Source organism: Megalobrama amblycephala, linkage group LG22, assembly GCF_018812025.1.
Source record: "Megalobrama amblycephala isolate DHTTF-2021 linkage group LG22, ASM1881202v1, whole genome shotgun sequence".
Taxonomy (NCBI): domain Eukaryota; kingdom Metazoa; phylum Chordata; class Actinopteri; order Cypriniformes; family Xenocyprididae; genus Megalobrama; species Megalobrama amblycephala.
In genome coordinates, this window is record NC_063065.1 from 11,241,955 (window position 1) to 11,257,810 (window position 15,856).

The following is a 15,856-nucleotide window of genomic DNA, read 5'->3' on the forward strand; positions in this document are numbered from 1 at the left end:
GTGTTTTTTCACCTGGATCAAATACTAAATTAAAAGTGACTGAATTTTTGGCCCTGACCCAGTATTCTTCACTGCATCCCTTTCCTCTGTGACTAAAGAGCAATAAGGGCACGATTAGTCAGTCATTGGGGACATGTTTTCAGATTCAGAAAGCTCATTGTAATGCTTTCACTTTTTAAAACATGATTGTGTGGAATAAAATGGGGTTTAGAGAGCTTGCAGAGGCCTGAATATAACAAGGAGACCATAACCTTCCTAAAAAATGCAAATAATTTATTATGCGAGTGGCTTTAGCACACACTAATAAGGTTCTGTATGTGATTGGCATTTATATGATTTTCACTGTGCATTAATCACTGCCTTATTTCATATTGGATAAACATTATTGTGTTTCTGCGTGGATGGTGAACTTACAGGCCTTTCGGAGGGCACGGATGCCAGAGCCATTGGATTTGAGGTGGTGGGACACCGTGAGAGGTGCAGTGCAGGGCTTGTCTGCTGCCTCGCTGGACTGTCCCGGGTTCAGAGGAAACTGTCTTCTCTCCAATTTGTGGCTTCACTGTGAACAGATTTTGAAAAAAAGGCATTTAGGTCACATTGTTATAGTTTAAATTAAATTAAAATAAAATAAAATAAAATAAAATAAAATAAAATAAAATAAAATAAAATAAAATAAAATAAAATAAAATAAAATAAAATAAAATAAAATAAAATAAAATGACATTTTAATTCTACTTTGATCAAAAAATATTGAAAAATGATATAAATATTTTTTATATTTATATTTAATATGTCACCTTTTTTTTAACATTTTGTTTCAAAGTAGTTAGTAGTAGAGTAGTTACAAAACTGTTTTGTTGAATATGGATCTTAAAACAGTCCTATGACATTAAGAAAGATCTCTTTATGTTAAGTCTCACCATTTACCACCAATGTGAGTGTGAGGTTCTGGAAAAGTCCATACTGCTGGATCCCAGTAAGAATGGTGTAGATTCCTGCGTCCTCTTCGGCAACATCCCGAATAACCAGGGAAGACCCGTCTACATGGTAACGGGAGCACCGCTCGGCTGCGACCGTCCCATCCTTCAACCTAAGCAACAGAGACTAAGTTGAGATTTTTTCCAAATATGTTGTTTCTGTTCACTTTAATGAACATCTGCAAACATCAGATTACATCTATTTAGCAGCTCAACAATGTAATCAAAAGAAATTTTACCATATGACTTCAGGTGCAGGGAAAGCCCTTAGTTTTGGAGTAAGACGGAAAGATTTCTGTCCTGCAAAAGCCTGAACCACAGGGCCATTTCTGTGCTTGAGTCGAATAAAAGGATGGTCTAGGAATAGACAGACAGGAAAATAGGACAATAAGAAACATACTGTACATGTGGACAACTGAAAGGTAGAAAGTTGTAAATAGGGAATTAGAGTATATTTGACATAAATTTCAGCAGTTTGGTATGGTGAATATATAGTATAAATCTGAAATGTGCTCCTGTTTTAGAGTAAATTTGAATCCAGCAACAAGGAAACTGATTCAAAAACTCACCATAGACAATAACTGTGGTATTTGTGTCTCGCTTAGATGGACCACTTGTCACATGACATTTGTAGAGTCCTCTGTCTGCTTTGCTCAGTCTGGGGATGGTGAGAACACTGTAGAACAGCATGTTGGTTCTGCTCCTGGATATGCGCCTGCTGATAGTGGCTGATCCATTAGCCTGAAGTTTAAACGAGCAGAGCAAATTGTGTCACAAACACTTTTTTTGTTCCAAACAAGAAAAATTTAAACAACATGGTTTTCAGAGGAAATGCAGGCTACAACAGATCTGTACATGCACTGGTGATTTAAAACACTTAAAAGGTAGGGTAGGTAGGGCTGGGCGATATATCGCATGCAATTGTCACGCGCATTTCGTCAGTAAAGCCAGTTCCCTGATTACCGCTAAATCATCATCACCTGCTTTCAAATGGAGTGGCATTCAATAGACAGAGCCGTAGTTCACTGACAAGCTACGCAATATCGCGTTCATTATCGAAGGCGATTCATCTGCGATAATGAACACGATATTGTGTAGCTTGTCAGTGAACTACGGCTCTGTCTATTAAATGCCGCTCCATTTGAAAGCAGGTGATGGCGATTTAGCGGTAATCAGGGAACCGGCTTTACTGATATATCACCCAGCCCTAAGGGTAGGCAATTTCGGAGTGGCTAGCAATAGCAAGCTAACCTTGAAAGCATTAGATCCCACCCTTTCCAAAGCCATGCCTCCTCCAAAACGCATGAACGCGCAGGATCGATGAACATTTTATGGTCCTACGCCTAGACCATTTAACATAGCAATTGCTATCAGGATATGAGGATATGGTGTGGGATTCATTGTCATAATGAGCGAGAAAAGTCGACATGAAGCATGCTAAATCTCCAACCTCCGGGGAATCACCCGTTTTAAAAAAAACGGCAAACAGAGGAGACTCTGCTGGCAAAAAGAGAACGCCTCAGAGCTCGTAATAAAACAAGAATCAACACTGGCCTGGCGAGAAATGAGGAATTTGAAATGTGGAATTTGAATTTGAGGAATTTGAAGGTGTTTTTATTACTCGACAGATGAGTAAGGTATTTTATTGATCAGATAAATGTAGCTTTCTAACAGAGTACACTGGTAAAACATTATCTATTGTGAAGGGTCATTTCATTATGGTTGTTGTTGCGCTGTGCTGGAATTTATTTTCAAGTACCATGTCTATTAATGGGTATAGCTACAGTAAAGCTCCTTCCATCTAAACTGATGTTTCATGAGCAGTAGGATAACCATATTCATCTGCACAATCACGCAGAGCCGAAACACAATCCAGTTTTGTTTTTCAACCACCAGAGGGCCAAAAGTTACGTAGTGTACTTTTAATTTCGCTATTAATTCATTTTTTGCTAATTTAGAAGAATTTGATGAAAAAATGTTTCAGTTCACGTTGAACCTTGGCAGATTTTGATATCTTGGCAAATCTGAGCACAATTTTTGACAAGTCTCTATTTGCTCTAAGGGATATTAAACAAGCTCATTGAAACAAGCATTTTCTGTAAAGTTGTGAAAATCGCTATACAAATAAACTTTTCTTTTCTTTCACAACTTTGTTGTGGAACTAATAAATTTAGTAGCAATGCATTGAGGTGAATTCATTCATTCTGAAAATGTCCAGCTTATGCTACTGTACTGTATATAAACTGATTTCACAACAGAATCTTTTAGGTTCTGATTATACCAACTGCAGAATAAGGATTTTAGAAACAGCAGCTCATAAAGCACAAATGCATACTGGGTAAAAACCCACCTTTTGTGGGTAAGTCCAGGTAATGGACACCCTGGAGTTCCATTCAGCTGTAACAGTGCAGTTCAGTGCTAACATCTCGCCTTGTAACGTGTGGACCAAACCCGTGCTGTTTAAATACACGTCCAGGATTTTATTTACTGCAAAAAGAAGGAAAATGATGTTTGTAAATCAAAACTAGGTTCAACAGTTAGTTAAACAAACAAACAAAAAAACCCTTAAGCTCTTACCTGGCCTGTGAGTCAAGAACTTGTTGCTGTATTTGACTCCATTGACGAGAGTCTCACAGGAAAACAGCCCAATGTAGAAGTATGTTGGACTACGGATAGTGAAGCCTTGCCTGCTGTTCCAGATGATGTTTCTATAATCGGGAGCTAACACGTGCAAAGGAAACTGAAAATGTAAGAAAAATCATTATTAAAAAAACAGCAGTTATACCATAAGCTTTTGCATTTCTTATAGGTACAGCAGACATTTTTGCTTTCACTTTGAAAAGCTCTAAAATGTTCCATTGGTGTGGATTTTAAAAACAGACTTGCACTTTCAGTTTAAATCTCATGTGGCCAGCGCACACGAGGACTTTAATGGGTTCAACAGTGCACCGTCCTTCAGTAATTCTTGGACAGCGGTGTTATGATTTTGTTTACTTCCATGTTCAGTGGAGGAAATGTTTACAGGCTTAGATGTGACACTGTGGAAGTGTCCTGCCCTTTCTCAGGGGATCAGGTGAATGCTTTCCTCTCAGTGTGAGCTGCTCAAAATCTCCTTGTTTCTAGGAAACACTACTGCATTAGGTAAGGCATTAGGTAAGCCCTTTACCCAGGAGCGTAACAACCAGTGTCTCTTCAAATATGGGCACTTTTGGCCTTGTGGACTTAATTTTGTTAGAAAATTAACTCTTTTAAAAGACAAATTTCCTAACAATGGACATTCAATTCTGTAATTTTTCTAAAACATCATGAACATTTCCACCACACTATCATTTCCGGCATGTCACAAATTATGCATTGTGCAACAGCAATCTGTGGCGGAAATGACAGTGGTGGAAATTACATTTTGAATATTTTTGGAACAAAATGTCAAGTCTTGCTAAGGCGAATTTCATGTATCCTAAATACATACAATTATATAATATTTTCAAAATTTTTGCACAATTTGGCAAAATTAGAGCTTGACTGGTGGCCGCGTAAAATTACGACTTGAAGACCAAGCACTGGACGAATCAGTGTTGTTATTGTTAACTACTACTAAAACTATTAAAAAACATTTTTGTTAATTGAAATAAAGCTGAAATCAAATAAAATATAAATAATAGATTATTAAAGGTAGGGTAGGCAATTGCAGAGAGGCCAACAACAGCAAGTTAGCTTTGAAAGCATAAGATCCCACCCTCCCTTTAGAGCGTTCTCCAAAGCCACGCCTCCTACAAAACACAAGAATGCACAGCAGATTCTGCAAGACGAGAGATGGTGCTAAATTTCCTCATGTCTCGAAGCACATAACATTACAATAATAGTGAACGTAAACAACTTACAGAGCTCTTACTTGTACACCTGACTGCTGCAGATACATTTCGGCGTTGATAGTGTTGATAGAAACGCATAAATCTGAGTCTGAGGACGTGAACAGCTCTGGTTAGAACGTCACGGGTCGCTATCTCTTAATTCCGGTTATGACATGGCGTGAACGCAGCATAAGCTAGTTGTTTTGGTTCACGAGGAACTGTAAAAGGCGGTCGCTGTTTGTTTTTGGCACTCGATGACTGTCTACAACTCTGCATAGCCTTGAAATGTGCTGATGACCTGATATCTGTGTGAGCAAGGTGCGCGGAGGTATGGAAAAACATATGTTGACAGGCAGCTAGGACCGAATGCAATGATTGGACGAACATTTTTTGGTCATCAAAAACATTTTTTGGTGCCATCAGTAACTGAAGAGCATTTCAACTAGTATAACAAAAAGTTTATAAAACAAATCGCCTATTCTACCTTTAATAAAAAATGTTGCCTTGGCAACTAAATGAAATAAGTTTTTAGTTGAAGTACTAAAATGACTAAAACTTAAGATGCATTAATAAATACTATAAATAGCATTAAAATAACACTGGAATGAACACATAAGCGGGAAGTGATAATACTGCTACAGGTAGTACCTTTCTAGTGCCAAATTTGAGCAAAAATAGGATCAAACATCATCACTTCATTAATATTCATGAGCAAAACTGAGTATTATAGTATTATATTGTGCCCCCTTCACCTATACTACCTATTCCCACCTCAGTCTTAGGTCTCCAGCTTCTTACTAACATCCCTCCCTCCGTTTAATGCGTAAGAGGGAGGGCGAGGATGTGGAAACGTGACTCGAGTCCATCTCCTCACATCCTGTTACTACAGGATATAGACATAGCGGCTAGGCCCTCAGGTCAGCTTCTGGAAGGGCCCCACTGGCTACTTTCACAGCTTCAGCGAGAGCACGGTCGCCTATGCATTGTTCCCTACGCGAGAGGTGCAAGATTAAAGATACATTGCCAAGTGCAAAATCCTCTCAGGAAAAAAACACTCTACCAGTGTGTGACAGTCCAACTTTGAAAAGGGTGGAGAGAACTCGTATTTATAGCATGATTACCTTTTGTATATCTGTGCACAGGGTCAGCAGGACATAAACAAAGCAAACAGAAATGAAATGTAGTGCTTTTTTGAGCAAGGAGGGAGGATAGGGATGTCATATCACTAGCATATCCTAAAACAGTTTCCATCCTGCATGTGAGGAGCCAAAGGCAGCGCAAGGGGAACTGGTCAACTTGTTCCTTTCCGTTTCCCCTTCTCATCTGAAATTCATCCTGAAACGCTTAAGTCCTTTTTAAACCCTCTTGAGACAGTCATTACCATATTTGAACTCATCCTATGTCTCCAGAGATGCAGTAGTGTATCTAATCATTTCATAAATGCACAGCAAGCCATCTTTTTAATCACTATAGGTAAAGCTAGGTCTGTGCCAGCAGCTGTGGAAGACATCAGTCTGCGTGAGGTGGTCTCGGCGTCATCTTCTTGGCTGCGTGCATTGCCAACAAGTAAAGGAAGCTATGGGCGCCGCTCACTCTGAGCATCGGCTTAAAGTATCCATGTCACGCTGAGCCAAAAAGACTTCTGTACATCCCCTCCACATGCCCGCACAAACACACTTACATCCGAACTGGCACAAACAGATTGCTTGCCCTTATAACCTGGAGTGATTGTGAGATAAGGACAAGGATAGGACTTATTTGTGAATGAGAATGAGAGGATACACTCCATGTATGGTAGTGGAAGACATAGACAAAAGTAAGGATGGCACGAATACCTGAGTATAGCAGTACTTGACACCAATGATCGATTCACCGATTCATTACACATCAATTTGGTTCAACATCGCACAAAGTGACTTTTTAGTCCAGTGCAGCAAAAGGACTAAACACTCTGAGAAAGCAACCACACACTACATGCTTTTACTGTAGCAGAAACAGAAAAACGGAGGAGAATGGGACATAACTCAAGGTCCTAAAATAACCATTCTGACGGTGTTAATATGTGACGTGAGTAATGAACACCAGTCAAGCCAGAGGCTATGAAAATAGCAGTGCGTAATTACGTAATCTTAATGAAGTGGGGAAAAAAAGTGATGTTTCTTTGAGTGTTCACATGGTGACGAAACTTGATGCTAAATAAGTTTAGAGTTCACTTATATTTTTTGTAACAGGAAGATGTACCCCTGTCCTCATCTCGCACTCAATTGGTGTATCTGTCGAACAGTAGATAAAATTAATAAAATGCCCATTCCTAGACAATATGCCAATTCTGACAAAACAACCAAGTGACAATTCTTGAAAGCTACTTTTCTAAATAAATGAGTTTTTGTTCTAAACAGTGCTGAGTTTCTATTTCTCTGGACAGCCCACCCACTGTCAAATCGTATTGGTCAATAATCCTGCCTTGAACATCAAATATCTTCTGATTTTGTGTTCAGTGTTGACAGACAAATGAAAAGCCTGTGTTTATGAGATGACTGAAGGTAAAGAAGATTGACACTGTGTCCTAACCAGAACAAAAAACCCCAATGAAGTGACAAATCATGAAAGCTATTTTCCAAATAAATAAGTTTGTTGTAAACAGCTTTGGGTTTCTAGCTCTCTGGATAGCCCCGTCCACTGTCAAATCTCATTGGTCAATAACCCTGCATATTAAACATCAACTATCTTCTGATTTTCTGAAACTGTCTCACATGTTATGTTGAGTGCTGACAAAAAGATTATGGGCCCTATCATACACCTGGCGCAATGCGGCGCAACAAGTTTTTTTTTGCTAGTTTCAGCCCAAGGCAGTTATGATTTTCACGTCCTGTGCCACGCTGTTTAAATTGCAAATGCATTTGCACCCATTTGTGCGCCCATGGGCGAAATAGTCTGAAAACGAGGTGTGTTCAGGTGCATTGTTGGCGCATTGCTATTTTGAGGCAACTGAAATAGACTGAGCCATTGACCAACTGAAACCTGGTCTAAAGTCAATGGCGCAATATTTTTTTGTTATATAAAGAGCGCGTTAGCCTATAGGCGGGTGCACACCATACATACACTCTGCTAATTACACACACAGGGATGCGCAACAGCACACAAACATGCCAAATATTACAAATAAAGGATTACCAATGTAAAAGACTATTATTGTGTGCATGAAGATAAAAATGTTTTGGTGGAATCCGGCTCGTCCTGTAGATGATCTGCTCGTGCGCAAGGTTAAATCTGTTTCCTCGTTAGAGAAGCATTCAGTTTTTCTGCTTGCGAATTCCGCCATATAAATAGCGAATCCGCCATGGCGCGAGCGCAGCTGGCTTATAAAGGGAATGGGAGATGAGACTGTGATTGGTTTATTGCATGTTATGCCCAAAACACACCCATTACTCATTAAGCGAATTTATGTTAAGCTAGCAAAAGTGGATTCGGACACGCCATAAGTGCACTTGCGCCATGCGCTTTAGACCATGTGCTTAGATCGTTAAAATAGGGCCCTACTTACTGCTGGGAAGAGGGAAGGCTGATGTCTCTTATGAAATGATATGTTGAGATACTCACTTTGACCAACGTGACTTTGGCATCTGGGTGTGTGACTCTGCAGGGGAAGACCAATGGCTCTCCCTCCTTCATGTACACCACATCAGGGATCTCCGACTGCATCTTCACAAACGGCCGCTGGCTATCTGAAACATCAATGCTGAGGTCAGGCACAAACAGACACCACATACAAACAGTAGATGCTGACAACAATCTAGTGTCAGCAACAAATACAGGGAGATTGCTCGCTTGTTATCAAACACTCTCTCTCTCTCTCTTGTTTTCTTGGTTGCACTTTTGCCTCAGTTGCAATATTCTTGTGGCAATGAAAGGCTTTGGGTGTTGCTCGCCCCATTGTTTGGTGCTCTGCTGTTATTAAAGGAACAGAAAAAAATCTCTGAACATTTTAACAAAAGTACCCCAAGGACTGCTGGATGCTTCCTTGTCGTGCTTTGATTCAATATAAAGGACGAAGGGTGAGGTTAAATGAACATGGCCGCAAGAGCGATTGATGGTCCTCAGGGGCCTTGTTGGCTAACCGGGGGCCGCACCTAGTGACCTGGGGCACCCCTTAGCCTTCCTTAATGCCTGACCAGGGAGGATCCGAGCCTCTTCTGCCCCGGAATGCCCTCAAGGTGCCCACTCCCATGCACAGACACGCATCCTAACAAACATACACAAGAAGAACATCACATCCTCTATCCTCGTCTCCAAGTGTCCCTCCCCCACAGAGCAGCACAGGATACGGACAGCCGGGCTGAGGGAGATAGATAAGGCCGGGTACCCTGGGAAAGGCTGCCCAAGACCTGAGCCTTTCAACAGCTGGGGCTATTTCTGTCCCCTCGAGGTAGCACATAAATGAAAGTTATAGTTTAAATATAGTCAATAGACAGCCTACTGTTTGAGACAAACAAAAAAATGCCAGGGCGAAACCATGCCAAACACTCACTTAGTCGGATATGTTGCTTCGAGAGAAAATGGTGTTTAGGTATTATTTGCTTCCTGAGACTTCCTGTTTGGCTTTAAGCAACAGAAATGGTCAGTGAGATGGTCAAGCTATTGAACACTGGCTGGAGAGAGAGGGTTTAAGACTTTGAGCGTTCACCTGAAGCATCTTACCTGTTATGTAGACATACACCGAGGCCTGTTTGCGCTGTTTTTGGCGGTACCGGCAGCGGTAAGAGCCAGTGTGTTGGGCTAAAGCAGGACTGAGCGTCAGGCGGCTACAGTACTGGTTATTTTTTCTCCCGCATTGAGTCTCCTCTATCTGTGTGCCGTGGTATACTTTCGGAACATCGGATGGCAAAACCCACTGGAGCTCCCACCGTCCCCTGAAACACCAAATTTGGGTTAAAGCAGGAACTTTATTCCTAAGTGATCAAGAACATCATGTCACCATTTCTGTGATCAACCTATAATGGGGTCTAAAAGTCTGAGACCACTAGCAAAATACTTCTATTATACATTTTGCATTTAAAAGCATTTAAGCATTACTTTTAAGCACAGAATGTAAAGTAAATAATCAGTCAACATGAATTTACGGTTTGGTATTTAGTTTTAGCAAAAGATCTACCTTCTGTTTTAATGACAGCATCACGCGAAAAGCAAGTTTGTGTAAAAACTGATGATCATGTTCTCCAACACGACATGAGAGACTCTTGTGCATAAGAACTTCTGAAATTTTGTGCAAAGGGGTCTGTTTTTTTAAGGTTTAAATCAAATTATGAATCAAACATCTTCACACTGTAAACCCTAATGCTCAAAATACATAATTGGTTTGAGTAGGACAAACTTAAATTGAATTAATTAGTTCAGTTAAATTAACTGTTATGAGTATTTAGAACTTTCTTTTTCTTTTGAGTTCATTTAAAGTAAACTGTAAACTAAGTAAACTGAACTGATTCATTGTTTTGAGTTGTATGAACTCATTTCTTTTAATTTAGACTAATTTGAGTTTAACTAAATCTGGGCTTGGATTTCTATATCTCAGAATGCTTTGCCCATGGCACTCGAAAGGTAGAGTAAATGCTAAAATTAAGTGTTATATAATGTTTTTTTTTTTTGTGCAAGATTAATGTTAAGTGCAAGATTTAGTTATTAATGTTTTGTTGCGCTAATTTAGAAGAGTTTGTTAATGTGGGTTTTTGAAGAGTTAACATCATGGTGACAAGTGGTGCATGAGGCTTGGTTTTGAGAGCAGGTAAGTTACGTTTTAAGTTGCTGTACTCATTCAGTAAGTGCTATACCATGCTATTGTTAGAAAATTATCAAGTTGGTATTTTCTGAATTTTCTTATTAGTGTTTACAGTGAAGTAAATAACTCATTTCATTTGCAAGAACTCAAAATAAAAAGGTTCATTAAAATGTTAATTGCTATCAAAATGTATGAATCAGCTAACTCAGTACTTCAAGTAAGGAGCAATTAACATGCATGAGTACTACAAACTCAAAACTTGATAGTTCTGCTTACTTAAAATTGGGAACATCATAACTAAAAAAAATGATGTATCTGATTACCTAAAAATTTTGGAGTTAGCCCAACTTTACAGCAGTGTGCTCTTAGGCTTTTGGACCCCACTGTAACTAGTTCATTCCCAACTTTTATGCTTTCATTTTATGATCTCTCACTCTAAAACTTTTATTTAGTATTTCTACATTCCTCTTGACCAAAATCAGTATCACCTCTGTTAATCATAAAACTATATGTTACTCATTCAAAACTTCATGATCCACTCTTAACCACGTCCTCCTCCTTTAACCGTGAGATTGTATGACACATCACTCACCTGCAGTTTAGCTGAAGTGTCTGATTTCTTTCTATAATAAGCTGCTTCTCAGTAACATCCAACACTGGAGAACTGAACCTCCCTTTTGTGTCTGTGTCTTTCAGATAGAAAACACAAAGGCATGTTAGAGGCTGCTGAATAAGACGTTGTGTGAGATTTTAAAGAATGACATTAACCACATTCAGGTGATAAAAGTGATAGTCCATGAAGGACTTACACAACATACAGTATGCATGCCATTTATCAGCTTTAAAGCTACATAGAAACAGAGCCACAGTTTCTGCTTATAGAGTTACATTTTAGGTGATTCTGAGCACAGCACTACTTTTTCAAGGGTGTTATTGAGGGACAATTTTTGAGCATTGTTCAGATGTTTTTAAGGATCTTTACAAGGCAAAGGTTATACATCAAATATAAAAGTGTTTGCTGGAAAAAAATCACATCAGAAAACATCACATTAGTGCAAATTTTAACGAATATTATATATATATATAAACTATTAATGCATCCAGTTCTATTTTCTTTTTACTGTTGGTAAGTAAATAAAGTTAATAGGCCTATCAGTTGTAGACATAATATCATCAATATTTTGCTTCTTCATATTGTGACATCAAATTCTATATCTTTTAACCTACAGAATAATTAATAAATTGTATTAAGGTTTTAAAAATACATTTTTCAACTTTGCATATTTGGATATTAATATAGGTAGCCTACATAAATACATAGGCCTATAACATGCATTCAATTTTATTTATCTGATTAATAAGGCATTGAAGGTCAGGTTTTAAAAATACATTTTTCAACTTTGCATATTTGGATATTAATATAGGTAGCCTACATAAATACATAGGCCTATAACATGCATTCAATTGTATTTATCTGATTAATAAGGCATTGAAGGTCAGGATGCCCAATGAACATAAAAACGTAACTATTGTGTACTGAATAATTTTACAGACCTAATTAAAATGATTTACCAAATCCACGTGATGCTGACATTAATAGCCTATTTAATATGCAAAATCACGTTTTGTAATCACAAATACACTAAATCAAAAATAGTGTTTGCATGCTGCATTTTATTTTTTTTAGTAGCCTAGTTTAGAAAAAAAACACTTAATTGTGGGTTAAGGTGGCACATAATTCAATATGATTCTAAACACCTCGTCTCTATGCAGACGTGCCCTTTACAATACGGACCGCTCTCACCATTGTTTACTGCTATTAAAAATGTATACCATCATTTCCTTTCCATCATTCACACGCTATGCGCAAGCCATTCGTCGTCTATAGGCTGCATTAAAATGGTATTGTAGTTAGACCAATGAAAAAAGGAAGTAGGTGTCAAGTACTTTTTCCCACAGCGAATCCCGCATGGGATTCAAACAGGCTCGTTATCAGCCGGTCCACACGCTGAGGTTCCGTTTCAGAAACCCTCAACAAGAGCGTCGCGCACTAATGACAGGACGAAAACTTGCCAATTTCAACAAACCTTACACGTCATGTTTGAATAAACGCTAATGAACCGGAGTGAATAGGTTAGAGTTTAAGGAGCGGGGCAAGTAAGAAAGGACAGCCACGACAGGGCTAAACACGAACCAGGGCTAAATATAAATTTGGCTGAAGTCAACGTAGACCATAAACACTGCACCTGAAAGTGACTTTAATTGTGGTTGGAAAATCATAGGAAACGAATTTATCAACTAGCTATAGCGTTTTTATTTCTTCAGTCTTTTATTTGAGAGGCTACTTATCACAAACAGAAAAAGATATATAACGAAATCTATAAAGAAGGCTTTGTAAAATTGTTCGTAAAACTGTTCACATTGGGAAACTATTAAATAATTAAAAATGTGCAGTCTATGTCATTTACGTGCTAGTCTAGCCCAAATGGTTAATGAATCAAACAAACCGGGTTTTAGAGGAAAAACGTTTGACATTTATTTTCTTTAGTTCTTTAGAAACAATCTATGCACTATATAGTGCACATATAGGCCTATATCCAATTCAATGCAAGGGAAATGGTTCTTGATAATGTGTTGCAAAGTAGAACCTTTAATTTTAATAAGAAAAACGAATAATAGGCCTACCCCATATAAAAAATATTATTATTACAATTATTACGTGCATTAATGCATTAAATAAATTTCAATAGCCGTTTAGGTTTGTTAATTTTATTAGTGCACTTGTTTTATTGGTGCATTTTAGGAATCTTTCTAATTTCGATATTCTATTTTATTTTGCCAAAATACATTTCTAACTGTATGGTTTTTAGCGCGCAGAAAGGATATGCCTAAAACACATTTTAGCCATTAATCAAGTTCAGTTTTCCATCCTGTGATGTGAGTGGTGAGTTGTTGACCAATAAAGCACTAATAATCACGCACTGCGGACAGTACATCGCTTCACCCCCTGCTTCCTCCCCATGGGTCTGTTTTAGCTATAACACCCTGATTAGCGCTGGTTCCTGCCTCACAGTGGTCATGACCCCGAAGTCATTTATATTAGAACTTCCATTTCACAAAGTCATCAGGCTCAGGAAATAACGCCCTCTCTGATTCAACCGGGGCCAAACATTGAAGACGGGCGCTAAGTCAAAGCAGAGAGGTCTCTACTATCAAAACAACTTGTCCTGTTATGGCAGGCCGTTTAGGCATTTATTTAGGCCTATTTCTTAAAACGAACTAATGGGTATTTTTATATTAGTACTTATTATTTTGTTATTAGTAGTAATTGTACTTTTCTTGTACATTATTGTATCTCCCTTGTATATAATGGTATATACTGTACATATTAATCTACACATTCTTTTGTCTATTTTTATATGCATTTTTATTCACTTATCTTTTATTATCTGTGGCTTCTTGCTTTTCTTTCTTCACACTGGAAGCTTCTGAGAGAAACTTCTTGTGTATAAGCATACTTGGCAACAAAGCTCATTCTGATTCTAATTCCATAGTCACTGTCTTCAATTTAGCTAGTTCATTAGATATTACCAAATCATTAGATAGCCTACTACTTCACAATCAAGACAGTGGCAATTAACTGTTTAATTTTTCTTTTAATATATATATATTATATATATATATATATATAGGCCTATATATATTGGTCAATGGGTGAGTTTCAGATATCAACTATTCAATTCAGACTAGAAGGTTGGACAGTACAGTGATTAATTGTATAGATACTAGTCGGATTAACTACTAGTCGGCTAATAAAAAAAATATCGCTACTAATGACAAAAATAGATGCTAGTTAGTTTCTAAAGTTATAAATGTTAAATTGGCTTGCCATAGTCTTGGAAAAGTACAAATCGTAGCATATTCGATTTAGCGGGTTATATTCTTGCGTTTAGCGCGTAATTTTTCTCTTTTGCCTTACGTATTAATTACCAGCTAGGCAAGAATAAAACATTATTAATAATAATAAGAATAAAAACAACTCGAACAAGTTAGTACATGTCTTCTCTCAAGGTATCATGAAACTGAAATGATGCGCTGGTACTGAGGAATGCCACACACTCACATCCACGCGCATTCCGAAACTGTTCTTCATCCTTTCGTTTTGGTACAATATGAAACAACGTGCGTATTTGAACAACGTGACAAATAAATTTATGACTTAGATGTTTAATATGAAAACTAAAAAACCTTACCTTTAGTTAGAACACGCCCTGACAGTCCAAAGATCATCACAAATAATATATCGAACATTCTCTTGGTCTTGCTTGAGGTCCTTTGCTTGGAGATGAACACCTATGAAGGAAACACTGCAGCTCCAATACTCCAGAGAATCAATTCACCTTACAACACCAAACTCCGCTTTCACATGGACTACAAGCGACTTCTGTAGTGTCCGGAGTATGAACTCTTGAAGCAGGAGCACCACGCATGAATTCCAGTTAAACTCTTGCCCATTATGACCGCGGGCTGGGATTTATTCATTTCCCACTGCCACCGGGGCTTCCGTGACGCTCATCGACACACCCATCCCGCGCAACTGACGTGACTTACAGGGGCCCGGTGTTCTGCACTGCTCCAGTGTGTCCCCTCACTGCATCAATCATAGCGTGATTGCTGTAAATGCTTAAGTTATCCTACCTTTGTATTCCTTAAAAGAGGAGAGTAAATCCATGAGGGGAACAACTGAGCTTTCTTTCAGTGAGACTAGGAGTGAGAAAAAGAGATACCAGTGGGAATTTTGCTTATGTAGCTTGAATATTAACAATGCAAAATATAGGAAGTAAATAAATTAATTGAAAAGTCAGTAATTAGTAGAAAAGACTGTATTATTCAGATATCACCCATTCATTGATCTCAAATATTTCTTTGAAATATCAACTTTGTCTCAGACGTTTCTCCTAAAATTCTTTAGGAGAAATAAAAAATGGCGTAAATGTGACAACTGATGTCAAACAGAAAGAATCAATGAATGTGTATATACCTCAGTTTTAATTTGGTTTTAGAGGAATTTGATGAGAAATTTTTGAGATTTGCATTGAAATCTCAATTCACAGTTTGAGACATCGTCGAGATCTCTTGAAAATCTAGAGGACAGGTGAGAATACTTTGGTCTTCTCTCAGAAGAAAAACATTTAATCTTGTGGTCTAGGAGAAACAATTGAGATTTTTTTTAAAGGGTTAGTTCACCCAAAAAT

General features: G+C 38.1%; 1 protein-coding gene across 1 annotated transcript in view; it reads right to left on the reverse strand.

Moving 5' to 3' along the window:
- The window catches only part of flt1 (fms related receptor tyrosine kinase 1), a 37,708-nt gene extending 22,493 nt beyond the window's left edge, over positions 1–15,215 (reverse strand). Inside the window, 10 exon segments of the mRNA XM_048174470.1 lie at positions 415–559; positions 921–1,090; positions 1,217–1,334; positions 1,547–1,718; positions 3,328–3,464; positions 3,555–3,717; positions 8,429–8,553; positions 9,527–9,738; positions 11,194–11,290; positions 14,855–15,215. Coding sequence (XP_048030427.1) covers positions 415–559; positions 921–1,090; positions 1,217–1,334; positions 1,547–1,718; positions 3,328–3,464; positions 3,555–3,717; positions 8,429–8,553; positions 9,527–9,738; positions 11,194–11,290; positions 14,855–14,912 — 1,397 coding nt within the window. The 5' untranslated portion in view covers positions 14,913–15,215.
- Positions 15,216–15,856: the final 641 nt, after the last annotated feature.